The sequence below is a fragment of the Andrographis paniculata genome, unplaced genomic scaffold, assembly GCF_009805555.1.
Source record: "Andrographis paniculata isolate CXL003 unplaced genomic scaffold, ASM980555v1 Contig62END, whole genome shotgun sequence".
Taxonomy (NCBI): domain Eukaryota; kingdom Viridiplantae; phylum Streptophyta; class Magnoliopsida; order Lamiales; family Acanthaceae; genus Andrographis; species Andrographis paniculata.
Window position 1 is genome coordinate 2,659,571 of NW_026137598.1, and position 16,334 is coordinate 2,675,904.

Genomic DNA, 16,334 nt, shown 5'->3' on the forward strand with positions numbered 1-16,334 from the left:
TTTTGGGGTGCTTATAAATTGACAACTATGGTTCTTAGTCGGATGACATATTGTAAATCTCTGAATCGGTATAATAAAATCTCTCCGGTTCCTGTCCGTAGACATAGGTTGACACACCGTCACCGAACCACGTAAAACCTCTGTGTTCTTTATTTGCTTTCTTTCTCGTTTTCTCATAACATGTTTATTATAAGTAAATTGTACCGAAAGACTTTACCATTAAACTATATTTAATTTTTTGTTATTATTTGGTAGTTTATATATATATTATATATTAATTTTAAAAAATCAAGTCGGGTGATTTATTCAAACAACGGGTGATTTATTCAAATCCCAACCCTACACGTGGCCTGCCCAAGACATAGAGAGAGAGAGAGAGAATAATCCGTCCGGTCCGATATAGTAGACGACAATTCGAAGCAGGGGCAAAACACAACAGTTGAGAATTAATTACAGCTTAATAGTAGTAGTAGTATTCCAATCCAAAATGACTAACTAGCTGGGCAGGCATTAGGCAAATTTTATGTTGCCGCATTCGGACAACAACATTCCTTCATTCATCACCAACCAACCAACCAACCAACCTAATTGATCCTCATGATCGACGTCTTGATTTTATCAATCATCTCTGCAGCAGCTGACTCCCTCGCAGCACCCGGCGTCGTCCGCTCCGACCTGCCCTCCGAATGCAGCAGCTCCAAATCCTTCCCTTGAACCACCACTTGCGACCAGAATTTACCTTAATTCATGATTACAACAATTCAATCAAACACTTGTTATTAACTAAATAGTCGACCAAATCTGCGAGTCATGTCTTGTCTTGTATCTTACCAGGCGACGACGGCATTGTGATGTACCTCGGCATTCGCCACTTATTCTTGGTGCAACAGTACTCCAAGTCCTGTCCATCCCACAAACATTACACTTTATTATTATTACATGGAAGTAAGTCTAAGTTGTTGCTTAAACCAAGATTTGTTGTTCTCACTTCACATGAAGACGTCCCAGGAAGAACAACTCGTCGATTACAATTTCCGGTTTCTTGGCTTGGATTTCCGTGCTTGACATCGACATCCCCACTCAAAATAGACTCAATGCATCGCCGAGCTAATGCCACTTCACCCCCTGAGACCAACCGACAATGTTATAGATTATTATTCACTTCTAGAAGCTTAATTAGTTCCTACAAATTTGCATAATAATACCGCCTCTTATTCTTTCGATTCTGTCTTCATACAATGCCAGCATGTCTTCAAGATTGCAGATTTGGGAATGCTGAGTGTACGCCACAAAAATTATTACGTATTGCCCCAAAACGTGAATATCAATCATGTAAGAAAATCGAAATGTGAAAATAGGATTATTACCAGTTCTTGTCTCTTTCCTTGAAGAAGTACCAGAGCATTTTGCAATTCCTTCGACTCCGGTGGATTGCGCTGTGGTCTGAGATTGGCATTGGCATCAAATAGAGCGAGCTGATTCCCGATCGACGGATGATGGTCTGAATTCGGACTGTCCGTCACAACAACCTTAAACAGAAAGAGTAATACATTTGTGAGCACAACATAAAGAAACAACACCAAGAATCTTTATGTCCAATTCCTGCAAGCATCGATGATTGTCTTCCTGGTTCTTACCTCACCGGGGCTCTGAGCACCCGCACTGCTCTGTTTAGCCAAAGTCTTCTTGTGCTGCTGCGGACGGACTCGGATTTCCTGACTGCCTTTCTTACTTGCACTGTCACGGCCCTGACAAATACTTGTGAAGAAATCAGTTGACGGTTGCGATTTTCTAGAAGAACTCGATGAGGATCTTTGGTAACATTCGACATTGCCTTCGCCTAAAGCAGTTCGGCTTTGTTCCTCCTTGACAGAAGAACTCAAGGTGTCGTTTCTTTCAGTGAATTTCTTCACAACTTCGGCATCGACAACAACCTCATCACTAGACATAAACAATTAAGGGTAGGTAATAGAAACATAATTCAACAAGATTGTATGTAATAACATGGAAAGCCAATGCCAATCCTATCTATTCCCTATATACCCCGCAAGCCAGTGGGAGATGAAGTCGATATAAGGAAGCATGTGATGATACTCGACGACTTCGGTAGTTTCCCACACCCCATAGAATAACTCCTTCGCTAAAGGCTCCTGCAGACTGCGGGCAGACATTCGAATTCAGTGATTAAGACGCGGCTTTTGTCCGAATGTAGTAGTTGGGATCAGAATTCACTAATTAAACATCGGACAGATTATTTACAACCAACCTATCGACGAGAAACTTCAAAGGAACTTGTTTGTTTATGGGGATCGAGCCGTTGTATTGCATCAGGAACAGCTGAGTAGCCGATCTACATTTCGTCAGAGAGTAGGTTACGTGAGTCGCCACAACCTCGAGCTTGCTCTTGTCATACCCTGTTCCATTACATTGCATACAAGCTGAGTGCGTTAAGGTTGTCGCGGAGACGACAATGATCGACCATGGAAAGTAAGAGCGCAGACATACCGGTGGCGTCGTAAGCAAGCTGATAAATGTCATGAGTTTGGGCGATCGATGAAGGATCTCTTGTCCTTTTCTTACCAGTTTTCTCTTGCTCTTTCCCCGATTCCCTCTCGTCGAGTTCCTTTTCTACGGGCGCCCAAACCCCCTGAGTGACGGATCCGTAGAGGAGCAGACAATTTTGCTTTTGGGCATCGACGATTAGGACAGCAACCTTGGAAATCGGCCAGGCTTCAACGTCTTTAGCGGCGTCCAACGCCACGGCGGTTTCGCAGGCGGCCTTTATGGCTTCCTCGGTTATGGAAAGTTGAGCCGGCGGTTCGTCTTCTTGCGTCGACCGGTTCATGAAGATCGCCATGGGCGGTTTCACTGCGACGGACAGCTTAGAGAAAGAGGTGAAATCGAGGAAGGGCAGGTCGGGATTGTGCTTCCGGTGGTAGTAATTGTACAGCAAAACGACGGCGTGCATCTGCCGGACATTAGAAACGCAAATGTAAGGAAGGAAGGCTGTAATAGATATATACATATATATATATTCACCTGTTTGGCGACGGCCATTTGGTTATGTCGGGAAGGTGGTGCAGAGGTGTTGGTGCGGGTAGTGTCTGTGTGATAGTCTTCGGCCCCGAGGGGGAGGAGAGGATCCACTAATCGGTTGATGAAGGCCTTCAGTACCTCCTCGTTCTCTGCTAACTCCATCTTCCCAACTTCGATTCGAATGTCGTCGTCGTCTTCTGTTTGTTCAATATACACGAAATGCTATTAAAATTTTAAGACCAAAGAAGAAGAAGAAGAAGAATAGAAGAGGTAACAAAACAGATCAGCCCTACCCGACCCATAAACAAACTACTGTCTTGTCTTAACTTTATGTAGTTTGCGTTTCTTCGTTTTGATTTGAGCTGCAAATTTTAATTAGTATATGAATTTTCATTTAAGAAAAAACTAAAAAAAAAATATGGGGTATTAATTTGTGATTCGAACACAAAATAAATACACTCTTTATTTATACGTGATATTTCCTAAATAAATTATAAAAAATATTATTATTGTCCGGGTCTAAACTCTCATTTATTTTTTTGCGTATTGATCTTTGAATATTAATTATTATATCAAAACTTAGTACGAATTAAAAAAAAAAAAATTGAAAAAATACTTTTAATAAAATAACATTTATATAAAAATTATGCAAATAAAAAATATTTTTAATGTTAAAATATAAATATAACCCTTAAAAACGGACTGAAAAAATTTAATGTATAAATATAAAACACTCTCCATCCATCCAAATATACATATATTTTATTATTTTCGTCGATCACATAATAATAATAATAATAATAATAATAATATATTCAGTAATTGTGTGCATCTCAACTTTTAATAAAAATACTTTTATTTTATTATATACTTATCATTATGTCACTAATTTTTTAAAAATATATATAGTTAAAATTATTTTTAATTAAAAATATTTTTATTTTAAAAAATTTTATATAAAAATTAAATATATATTTTAAACTAGACGGAGAGAATAATAAAAATACTTTTTATATTTTAAACTAGATGGAGAGAATAATAAAAATACATAAAATTTTATTTTAGGTAATATTGTTATTACCTTGCATATATCAAACAAAGTCATATATATATATATTTATTTATTATGTTATATTCCTTCAATCTCATACAATAATCTTGAGGGTGTTTGGTACAAATAAATAGAGACAAAAAAGTAAAAATATTTTTATTTTTCTTGTTTAGTTGAGACAATTAAAAATAAATTATTTTTTATTTTTTTGTTTTATTTTGTAATTTATGCAAGAAATAGAGATGAATAAAATAGAGAGAGATCAATATCTGTTTATTTATTTATTTTTTATATTTAACTTTTACGATTTAATTTGTAATTATTTGTTAATTCTTTTTACTATGATTTATTATTTTATAATTTTTATATTATACAAATCTCATAGAATTTCATGTTTAAATTATTATTAAAATAAATTATCAAACTAAAAATATAACGAAAAAGTACAATAATATTTTTATCTAATTTATTAATTTTTAGTGATCGATTGATTTTTTTTTTCAATTAGCAATATAACGTATTCTTTTTATGTCTTATATTTTTTTACATTTATCAACTTCAATTCTCTATTTTACGAATCAAAAGTTCAATTTTCATTCTTTACTCAAATTCTTTTATGTGCAATTTTATTTTCTACTATCATTTCTCTGCAATTTCATTATCTATACCAAACAAACCATTAATTTTTTAATTTTAAAATAATAATCTTATTTCCATTAATATTCATATCACCGTAAAATTATTTATACTTTGTTATTATTATTACATAAATACTACTGTTTTTTTTTGTGCACTAATACACTTAGAACGGTAAAAAAATAATAATAATAATAATATTACTTATATTTTTTTCAACTATCAATGTAATATAATTATTCTTTAAATCTCGTGTCCGATACAAATAGGATTATAATTTTGAGACGGAAGGAATACAAATATATATTCAAATTTTTTTGTCGTAAAAAAATACTCCTTCCCTTACTTAACAATCATCCCTTTTTCTATTTTGGTCCGTCCTATAACAAAGTATCAATTTTCTTGTTTAGTAACTGTACTATCTACCTAACATTAAAAATACCCTTACAACTTACAATATATTACACATATGTCATTACATTTATATTACACAATACTAATAAGGTTATTTTAATATTTTCTACTTTATTCATATTATATCATAGTATAATACTAATATTTCTAAAACTCTTTGTAAAAATTAAATAGATAAATAAATAAGGGACAAAAATAATATAATTTTTCAATAAAAAAAAATATATTATTACTTTTTATTTTCTAAATGAATAAATTAAAATTATAGTCAAACATTTGAACGGCAAAGAACTAAAAAAATGTAAACATTTGACACACGCATTAGCTCTCTTCACCGGTACCATTTTTCAATTGTAATTTTCAAAAAAATAAAAATAATAAATACAATATTTTATACAAAAATCAAAATATTAATTATCAAAAGTCAAAAAATTATTATAAAAAAAAATAAAAAATAAAAAAGCCATTACAAAGAGTTAAAAAATAAAATATTTAATTTAAAATAATATATTTTATATTTTTGATACAATTTTCTGTATTACGTACCAAAATTTTTTTCATCCAAAAACGCTGCATGAAGGGACTTATTATATTTTTTTATCTCAATCTTTTTTAATATTTTCTTATATTTAATATTTTTCACTAGTATTAAATTAAAAACACAAATGAGAAAATATTAAAAGGATTGTTTCTGTTGTTCATCCAATCAAGTATTTGTTTAATATATATAATATTTATATTTTATTTTCACAAAAAATAATAATTAATACAAAATGGTACTTATATATGGACACAAGTTTTCATAATTAAAATATATATTTTTTAAATTAAAATGCTAAATAAATAGATATTTTATATTTAAGTTTGAACTTTTAATTTTATTGGTATTTGAATATAATATATTTATTAAAAATCTTCTGAATTAAATAATAAAAGATAAAAAAAACAAAGATATATCTACTAACTTTTCAATTACTATCAAATGGTATGTTTCTTTATTCAAATTTCTCCAAATTTTATTATTTGTATTATGTATTTTTTAAAAAAAATATATTTATTTTTCATAAAACATTTTATCAAATATTATTTTAATATCAAATTTAAATTAATTTTTTTTAAACTCAATCAAAAGAAACACACTCTAATATTATTAACTAATTAAATATCATTATTTTAAATATTATATCACTAATAAAAAGAATCAATTATCACTAATAAGGGTGTGTTTATGCGGCCACAGATCGGAAATCATTGCTGTATATTTACTGTGCACTGCCGTTTGTCCGCGAAACCGCCGCATCTCCTCAACGGACAATATTTGCATAGTGCAGGCTTTTAGTTGTGTTTGTTTGTATTTTTTTCTTTTTCTTTTTCTTTTTTTTTTTAAATTTTAAATATTTAAATAAATAAAAAAATTACAATATATATATATGTTATTTCATAGAAAATAAAATTTATTATAATACAAATAAATAAAATTTTAAAACTATATATGTTGAATATAATATAAATTCATAATAAAATCATACTACTATTAATTTTATCAATTAAATTTAATACACAATTTATATTATTATATTTATTATCCATCAAATCAATATATATTAAAATTCTCCAAATTCAAACACAAAAAAGGCACAAAGATTCAAATATATCTTAAAATTCAAACACAAAAAAGGCACAAAAATTCAATATATCTTAAAATTCAAATTAATATCAAATTCAAACTTAAATTTCTCCAAACCGGCCTAGAAAAAACCCACCCTAAATAAATTATATTAATATAATAAAAATATAACATATTCCTTCCGTTCCAATACAGTAGTCTTATTTATTATTTTTGTCCGTCCCAAAACAATAGTCTCATTTTCATAAATATTCATATCAACATAAAATTATCCATACTTTTTTATTATTATTACACAAATGTCACTACTTTTTACACTAATGCACTCACAAGGACAATAAAGTCTTTTACTCATACTTTTTACCAACTATTAATATAATATCAATATTCATTAAATTTTGTGCTCAACCCAAATAAGACTGTAGTTTTGAGACGGAGGAAATATAATATAAGAACAAATAACCCATTGTAGTTTTGAGACGGAGGAAATATAATACAAGAACAAATAACCCATTGTATAAAAACAAAAATATAGTATAAAAACAAAATTATACTAATTATGTGAATATAATTGCAATTACATGACTAACCACACACAAACGAATAGCAAGACATAATTTTATACATTATATACTACTCTCTCCGTCCCATGTAATATGAGTGTATTACTGTAGACACGGGAATTTAGGTAAAGTATAATTAGTAAGTAATTAAGAAGTGTATTAGTAAAAATAATTATCATTTAGTAAAAAAAATATAGATTAAGATTAAGATAAATAAATAATTTAATTAAAATTATAAAAATTATAAAATTTAAAATATAAAATGTGATTAAAGTGCATGATTATATTTCCAAAAATAGAAAAAACAAGTTATGTGGGACGAACGAAAATAAAAAATAGAAACAAATTATGTGGGATGGAGGGAATACCATTTTGATTTCACCCCAAGAAAGTAGTCCTTTTTGTCGTTTAAATTTATTCTTAATTTTATTATTATTGTTTTTTTATCAAAGCTTATTTCTAATTTTGTTTTTAGTAAAAAAGAAAAATACCATTCTTTTAATTTTTTTTACTACAAAGAAAAAATATATTTTTACCAACTTTTTTTTAAATTTACGTTGGATCAAAATGATATAATTTTACATAAAAAAAAAGAAGTATATAAAACTTTTATTTATTTTTCCTTTCTTTGTGTCTATTATACATATACTTTATTCGTTTCATATTTATATATTTATTTATATTTTGTATAGAATTTTATAAATATTAATATTATATTATAATTTAGTAGAAGTAATGATAAAAAAAAATTAAATTGTTCTTATCAGTATTGTATGATATAAAAATAATGATATTTGTATAATATATTATAAATTAAAAAAGTACTTATAATATTAGATATATATAGTACAGCTACTAAAATAAATAAATACTTTATTATAATACGAATAAAAATAAAAAAACTATACTAAAATAAATAAATATTTTATTATAAAACGAATGAAAATAAAAAAAAAATAAATGAATAGATAATTAAGGGTATATTAACCTTAAAAATCCCCGTAGCACGAGCACAGTAATAATTCCGTATTCCACCAATCCCTTGCATTCAAACAACCGCATTTAATGAAAAAAAAAAAAACTGAGATGGAACTGTCACTGAGATAGCAATTAAATGCAGCAGTCATAAAAAGACGCGAACGATGGAACCGGAGAAGTTCAAATTGTGTTCGATGGTGTTGGCGTATTTTTGTTATTTTTTTGATATATCGTGTAATTTTTTTTTTATTAAAAAATGATTTATATAATTTTATTATAATATTTCTTAAATATTTTATTGTTATAATTTTATTATAATATTTCTTAAAAAATGATGGAACCGGAGAAGTATAATTTTATTTTTTAAAAAATAATATTTCTTTCGTCCATTTACAATATTTATATATTTTTATTTTGGGACGTTTAATTATAAAGTTAACATTTCATTAAATACTTTACTTTTTTCTACAAATATCCTTACTTTACATCACATCATTATTTTTACACAAAAAAAAGTAAGAGCAAAAATGTCATTACACTACTTTTAACTACTCACTATAATTAAAATACTATTATTTCTTAAACACCGCACCGCTTCTAACAGTTACATTTACCTTTTGCGTCGTTGTATTTACCATTAAAAATATCTTCATATTTGTATAATTTTTTGTACAAATATTCTTCTATTAGTATTATAAGACACTAATTAAAGTATTTTTGCAATTTTTTCTTAATTTGTACTACGTGTTGATATAATAATTAATATTCAAATATCAACACGCAAAAAGTAAATGAGACCTTTAGAGTCGGACGGAGATAATATAATTTTACATTTCGAAGAGTGATATATAATTATATATTTTTTAAAATAATGTGTAATTATGTATGTTTGGGTTATATTGTAAAAATAAATTAAAGTTGAGTGTAATTTATAAATATAAAAAGTTATATAAAGACAAATATATAGAGAATATATTTTTTAGAGTGAAAATTGAAATTTATGATCGGAGTAAAATTACTGTAGATCAAGTGCATTTTTATTGTAGTACCGCAAAAATAGAGTAATGGGTTGGAGACGAGTGTGTTTACTTTGGAATTTTAGTTTTGGATTTTGGTTTTGAATAATAAAATTTTGAATTTAAATAGTTATTTGATGTGATATAAATATTTATTGATGTGAATATTTTGAATATAAAATTTAATGTAATATACTATAAAAAATTTAAATATTTAATTTGGTATTTTTTTAAAAAATAAAAATTAAAATAGTAAAATCAAAATTCACAACTATACAGCAGTTGTTAAAATGGTACTCTCTTTCATTAGAAGAAATTATACATGGTAATTTTGTGTGGAAAATAAAAATTACTCCGTGAATCCCATATTTTATGTTCTGTTTATGTAAATATAAAAATTTAGATAATTATAATTCATAAATAGTTAAAAAATATATAAATAAAAATAATTACTCCCTATGCCATGATGAGCTCTTTTGTCGGAGATACAATATTTTACATAGTGTATATTATAAAGTTATTAATAATAAATTATAATAGTATTTTATTATATTTTATATGAATAGTGTTGTTGATATTTTAAATATTTTTAAAATTATATCTCAATAAAACACATGTAATTTGAATATCATTTTATAAATAATAAAATTTTATATAATATACAAATAAATAAAAATATATTTATTTATTTATAATCAATTTAAAACTGATTTCATAAAATCTTTTGAGAAGTTTTAAATACATATAAAATTATTTATTTATTGAAAAAATAGATAACAATAAAGAATTTTGAGTGGATCTATGCATAAGAAGATAGAAAATTTAATTAAATTAATTTATATTTATTTTATGTTTAAAATGAATAAATTTATTAAAAAAATTTTAAGAAAATCATTTTTTATAAGACAAAAAAGAAGAGTGAGTAAATAGAGATATATTCTATAATATATAGTATTAATTTAATTAAATATAAAAATTAATTAATTATAAAATTTAATTAAAATGTATAATAATTTATCTAAAAATACAAAAAAAAAAAAAAAACGCCAAATAAATAAATGAGACTACTCAGAGCCGGTCTGGGCATAGGCCACTTAAGTCAACGTCCAAGGCCAAAATTTTTAGGAAGCCTTTGGAGTCTTTTTTTTTCTTTTTTTTTTTTTTTTTTTTTCCAAATAGACATATATATTAAATATTTTTTTTCATTCCGCAAAATTATACTAATTATTTTTAATTATAATTTTGGCGACGAAAAGAGTATAAATATATATATATATATAATATTAAAAATTATATATTAAAGTTTATTTTGTTGTATTTAAATTTAAGTTTTTTATTTGGATTTTTACTTAAACATTTTTTTTGATATAGTATTATTTTATAAATATAGTACTATATTTTATTAAATTTATAATTAAACAAACATAAATTATAAAAAAAAGTAAATAATTAAATTTATTAATTTTATATTCTCCCTCTGTCCCAAATTAGTTGGCTCATTTGATTTTGGACACATGGTATAGATAAAAATGTTTAATTAGATAATATTATTCAATTATAATATTATTTTATTATATTTTAATATGAGTAATATTATTGATTATTTTAATATATGATTAAAATAAATTTAAAATATGTGTTAAAATATTTTAAATATTATATCTCAATAAAATATATAATATGAATATCATTTTGTAGATAATAAAATTTCAAATAATACAAATAAACAAAAAAAATATATTTATTTATTTATAATTAAGATAAAAACTAATTTTATAAAAGAGTAAAATTTTTAAATGTGATAAAAATATTTGTTGCTGAGGAGAGATGTATAAATAAAAGAAATTTTAAGTTGGTTCTACCTGGTGTATTATGTTATATGTTATTAAATTAATTAAATGAATTTATAGTTATTAAGTATTGATAGATTTAGTAAATTTTATTAAAAATAGAAACACGCAAATTAAAGTGAAACAGACAAAAAAGAAAAATGAGACAATTCAAATGAGACGATGAAATATTATTTATATATATAAAAAAATAAATATGGGCTTTTTTCTTTTTCTTTTTTTTTTTTTTGGTTCGGGGCCTTAAAAAACTCCGAAGCGACTTTGGATAGATGAAAATAAAAATAGTACACAAATAATATGAAATAGAAAGAGTATTATTTAATTATTTCGAAAAATTTATCTTTGCATTGATAAAAAGATGTAAGTAACTATAGAAAAATGTATTAAAAAATTTATTATTATTTGCTAAAAAATAAATAAAATTATTTATTATAAATAGAATAAGTATAAATTTAGCCGACATTCAAAAAAATAAATAGCTATATTAATATAGATTAATGGAAGAAGAATAATTCTATGAGTTTTTTGTATTATTTTATTTTCATCTTTAATAAAGAATACTCCCTGTCCCACTCGAAATAGTCATTTGGGTTTTGTAATAAATCAATAATAATAGTATTTTATTAGTTAGTAGAAATATATAAGAGGTTTTGATATTTTTGCTATTTGACTTTATATATAAAGTAATTATATGAGTAATAATATGTTTTAATTTAGGTAAAAAATTTTGATATTATTGTATAACTATTTTGACTAAAATATAAATAAATATTTTTGAGTAAGACAAAGAAAAATAGTAAAAAATGTACTTTGAGTTGGAACAGAAACAATATGATTTTTTTTGTCTTTGTAAAAATAGATTTATTTTATTGTTTTAGTTTATCTATAATAAATTACTACAAACAATTACCATATTTGTCATGAAAATTAGGGACAACTACTATTAGCTGCATAACTTTAGGAACGAAATTTAATTCTAAAATAAATTTATTCTATAATGTCGTTAGTAATAAAAAAATAAATTTAAAAAAAAAAATTATGACAAAAATATTATTTTCTTTTAATGAATATAACTATACTATATTTAATAAAAAAGTACAATTCTATTTTGAATCTATAGTTACCGTTTTCTCATATATTTACATAAATATCATTAATAAATTATGTCTATTTTTTACCCTCCTTCTATTTTAATGCAAGAATTATATTAGTAATTCTATATAAAAAAAAATAATAATAATTTTACTCTAATTAATAATCTTTTGTATCCATAAATTTTGAGCATATATTTATTAGATAGAGAGTATTATTAAATATATTTACCGGCATGCAAAGTCGTATAAATTAATATAATTAATATATTTAAAAATAAATTAATTAATAAATTAATCATCTTCCGAATCAATTAATAAAACTTATCAGCATAGTAAATGGCATCCAAAATATCTACAAAACATAAAAAAAAATACAACTAAATCAAATTATTTATACAATTAGAAAGTAAAAATGGAAGACATTTTTATTTTAATATTTTCCCAATTAAATATTTCACTCATCCTATTTTAATGTTGATATTTTTTAAAAATAAAAATTAATATATATATAATTAAAAAAAATTAGAATATGCATTTTAAATATTTTAAATCATATATCTCATAAAATTTTATATAATAAATTATATAAAAAATATGTTTATTTATTTATAATTAACATAAACTAATTATCTTAAAAATATAGGAAGTTTTAAAATGTAAATAAAAATATTTGTTTAATGAGGAGAGTGAAAGAAATAAAAAAGTTTTGAGTGGATCATATGCGTAGGAGGTTAATAATTTAATTAAATTGATTGATAAGAAATATATAAATAAAAGGGTTTTGTGTGGATAATACATATAATGTGTTAAAAATTTAATTAAATTGATTTATATTTGTTAAATATGTTTAATATTAATAAAATTTATGAAAAATAGAAAGGTGTCAAGTAAAATATGACAAACAAAAATAAAAAAAATATCAATTAAAATGAGACGGATGAAGTATAATATCTTCTTGAATAAAAATGATGGAAAAGAAATTTGAATTATTTAGAAATTAAGCATAAATAATGTTAAATATAGAAATAAATTATTTTTTATTTTTCCAGTAAAAAGGAATCTGCTGAATAATTGACAATCAAAACATTGGTAAATATAATAAAAATAATTTTTTTCCATTTATTTATAAATGGTACAAAGTAAAAAAAATTCATGTTAAATATCTCAAAAATAAAAGAATATCAAATTATTTATATACAATATATAAAAAGTAAAAATAAAAGTAGATAATATAAATAAATACTCATTGTATTTAAATATATTCTCCATGTTCAGATATTTCAGTTTTAAATTTAGTAAATTCATATTTAAATTTGATTTTATCATAGATTAGATTATTCAAATTTGAGTTTATCGAGTCTGTTGCCTATATATAAGTCTCTTGTTTTTTTTATGATAATAACACAATTTCTATTTTTCGCAAAATTTCTAATATGGTATCAAGTCTCCGGGTACATTCAACCTAGATTGTACCTGGAGGTCATGTGATTTTGAGATCATGCATTTGGAAGTCTGTCTTTTTGCAAATCTGTCTCGTCTGCGATCTGTCATTTGTCCGCTGCATGTCTGTTACTGCGTGTAATCTGAAATCTAAAATTTGTCTGCGATCTGCATATGAAATCTATCTGCGATTTGTGTGCTATCTACCATATGTTCACTGCCTGTTTGTTGTCTAAAATCTGTCTACGATCTGCCATATGTTTGCTTGTTTGTTGCCTGTGTGCGATCTGTTTGGTGTTGCGATACATCTCGTTTTCGGCTCTACTGGAGAGTCATTTCGTTTTCAACTCCGGTGGAGAGTCATCTCGTTTTTCGGCTCCAATGGTCATCTCGTTGATGGCTCCGGTGGAGAGTCATCTCGTTTTCGGCTTTGGTGGAGAGTTATCTCGTTTTCGACTTCGGTGGAGTAATCTCATTTTCGGCTCCGGTGGAGTCATGTCGTTTTCGGCTCCGGTTGAGTCATCTCGTTTTCGGCTCCGGTGGAGTCATCTCGTTTTCGGCTCCGGTGAAGAGTCATCTTGTTTTTTTGCTCCGGGTGGAAAGTCATCTCGTTTTCGGCTTCGGTGGAGAGTCAACCGTTATTTTTATTTGCATCTTTCGCAGTCTCTCTTCGATTTTCTTATCAAACTCAAGTTGGTTTATGTTATACCACTTGAGTTTAAAGGGATGTTGAGATATTTTAGATATTCAGTTTTAGATTTAGTAGATTCATATTTAGATTTGATCTTATTCATAGATTAGATTACTTAAATTTGAGTTTATCGAGTATGTTTTGTATTGCCTATATATATAAACCAATAACATAATCTCATTATTTTTCCCCAAAATTTCTAACACTTCAAAATGATATAAAAACTAAACAAATTTGTAGAAAACTTCGTATAAGAATGATATAAAGACTAAACAAATTTGTAGAAAACTTCATATAAGAATGATATCATATAAGATTTGAATACTTAAACAAATTAATATAGAAATAAATTATTCTTAATCTTACAAATAAAAGAATTACCTGCATAACATATGATAACGCAAGATTTTTAATAAAAAAATAAAATCATATCAACTTATTTATATACAATAGAAATTAGAAATGAAATGAACCTTTCGAAATGAAAAATCTTGTACAAAATAATAGTAAGATAAAACAAATATAGAAAAAATCATATAAGAATATGATGCAATATAAGATTTGAATACCATAATGATGTATATAAATAGGTGTTGATGTGATATTTTGAATATAAAATTGATTTTTAGTATAATATAAAAAATAAAAAATTGGTGTTTGATTTGATGTTTTTGAGAGGAAAAAATGGAATGAATAGTAAAATTAAAATCCAATCCCTCAAATAAACACATCCTAAGCATTAACGGTAATTAATATTAAACATAAAAATAAACCATTTTTCAATTTTATCGGTAACCAAATGGCAATAAAAATATCTGTAAAATATATAAAAAAAAATTATATTAAATTATTTATAAATAATCACCAAATATTGTTCGTAATTAATAAATAGATGTATTGCATAAAAATATTAAGAAAATCTGATATATAAAATATAAAAAATTAATAAAGTAAACTAAAATAAAATCATAATATCAAACAATCATATTTATAACTACTAAAATGTACAATAAAAACTATCAACATAATTATCTTTTAATTAAATTTTAAAATAAATGAAAAGAGTAAATTATATATAAATGATTTCAATTAAAAAATATGATTAATATTAAAAATAAATAAATTATTTTTTAATTTTAATTTTAGTTTTGTTATTAACAATCACTGGGTAAAAAATATCATCATAATCAATCAATAAAATTATTATTTAATAAATATTTGCAAAAGAATAGTTTTAGAGAAAAAAATTCACATAAGAATGATGAAAATTAAAAATTGAATATTCTAGGAATTAACCATAATTAATATGTTAAACATAAAATAAATTACTTTTTTATTTTACCAGTAAAAAATACAATAAAAAAAAATATTCACTATAATTGGATAATTTTTCCAAAATGATAAGATGAAACGGATATGGAAAAAAGCTTATATCAAAATAATGCAATATATGATTTAAGTATTTTAACACTTAAAATATCTGCAAAATATACTATACATAAAATTATATCAAATTATCATAGAAAGTAAAAATAAACACTCATCATAATTGAATATATCCCTCCAAAATGACAATATAAAACAAATTTGGAGAAAAAAAATTAACATAAGAATAATGTAATATGAAATTAGAATAATTCATAAATTAAATATAAAAATAAATCACCTTTTAAATGGATCGTAAATGAATTATCTACGAAACACCTTAAAATAGATTTTTTGCAACAAAAAATAAAATCATATCAAATTATTTATACATAGTATAAAGTGAAAAATAGACATGAATATTTACCGTAATTGAATATTTTCTTTAAAAGAAAACAATCGAATAAATTTAGAGATTTTTTTTTAAAAAAAAATTTATTAAAAATAAAATAATTTTGATTTGTAATTATAGCTTTATTGTTAATAACCAGCCTTGAGTGTTTTCAAAACAAT

General features: G+C 24.7%; 1 protein-coding gene across 1 annotated transcript; it reads right to left on the reverse strand.

The window, feature by feature from the left end:
• Nucleotides 1–325: 325 nt before the first annotated feature.
• LOC127261152 (uncharacterized) lies at nucleotides 326–3,312 on the reverse strand. Its single transcript, XM_051289372.1, has 10 exons — nucleotides 3,040–3,312; nucleotides 2,506–2,968; nucleotides 2,267–2,414; nucleotides 2,044–2,157; nucleotides 1,638–1,941; nucleotides 1,368–1,529; nucleotides 1,206–1,275; nucleotides 989–1,125; nucleotides 832–901; nucleotides 326–739 (listed from the first exon to the last, which is right to left on the reverse strand). Exons 1-10 carry the CDS (start codon nucleotides 3,196–3,198, stop codon nucleotides 585–587), a joined length of 1,782 nt encoding a protein of 593 aa, XP_051145329.1. The 5' UTR covers nucleotides 3,199–3,312; the 3' UTR covers nucleotides 326–584.
• Between the last annotated feature and the right edge of the window lie 13,022 nt (nucleotides 3,313–16,334).

Excerpts from the sequence above, each read along its gene's own strand:
- LOC127261152 (XM_051289372.1), bottom strand. The coding sequence starts at position 3,198 with ATGGAGTTAGCAGAGAACGAGGAGGTACTGAAGGCCTTCATCAACCGA. Across the intron at positions 1,276-1,367 it reads AAGGAAAGAGACAAGAACTG|CATTCCCAAATCTGCAATCT; the intron begins GTAATAATCCTA and ends GCGTACACTCAG. Across the intron at positions 740-831 it reads CACAATGCCGTCGTCGCCTG|GTAAATTCTGGTCGCAAGTG; the intron begins GTAAGATACAAG and ends TCATGAATTAAG.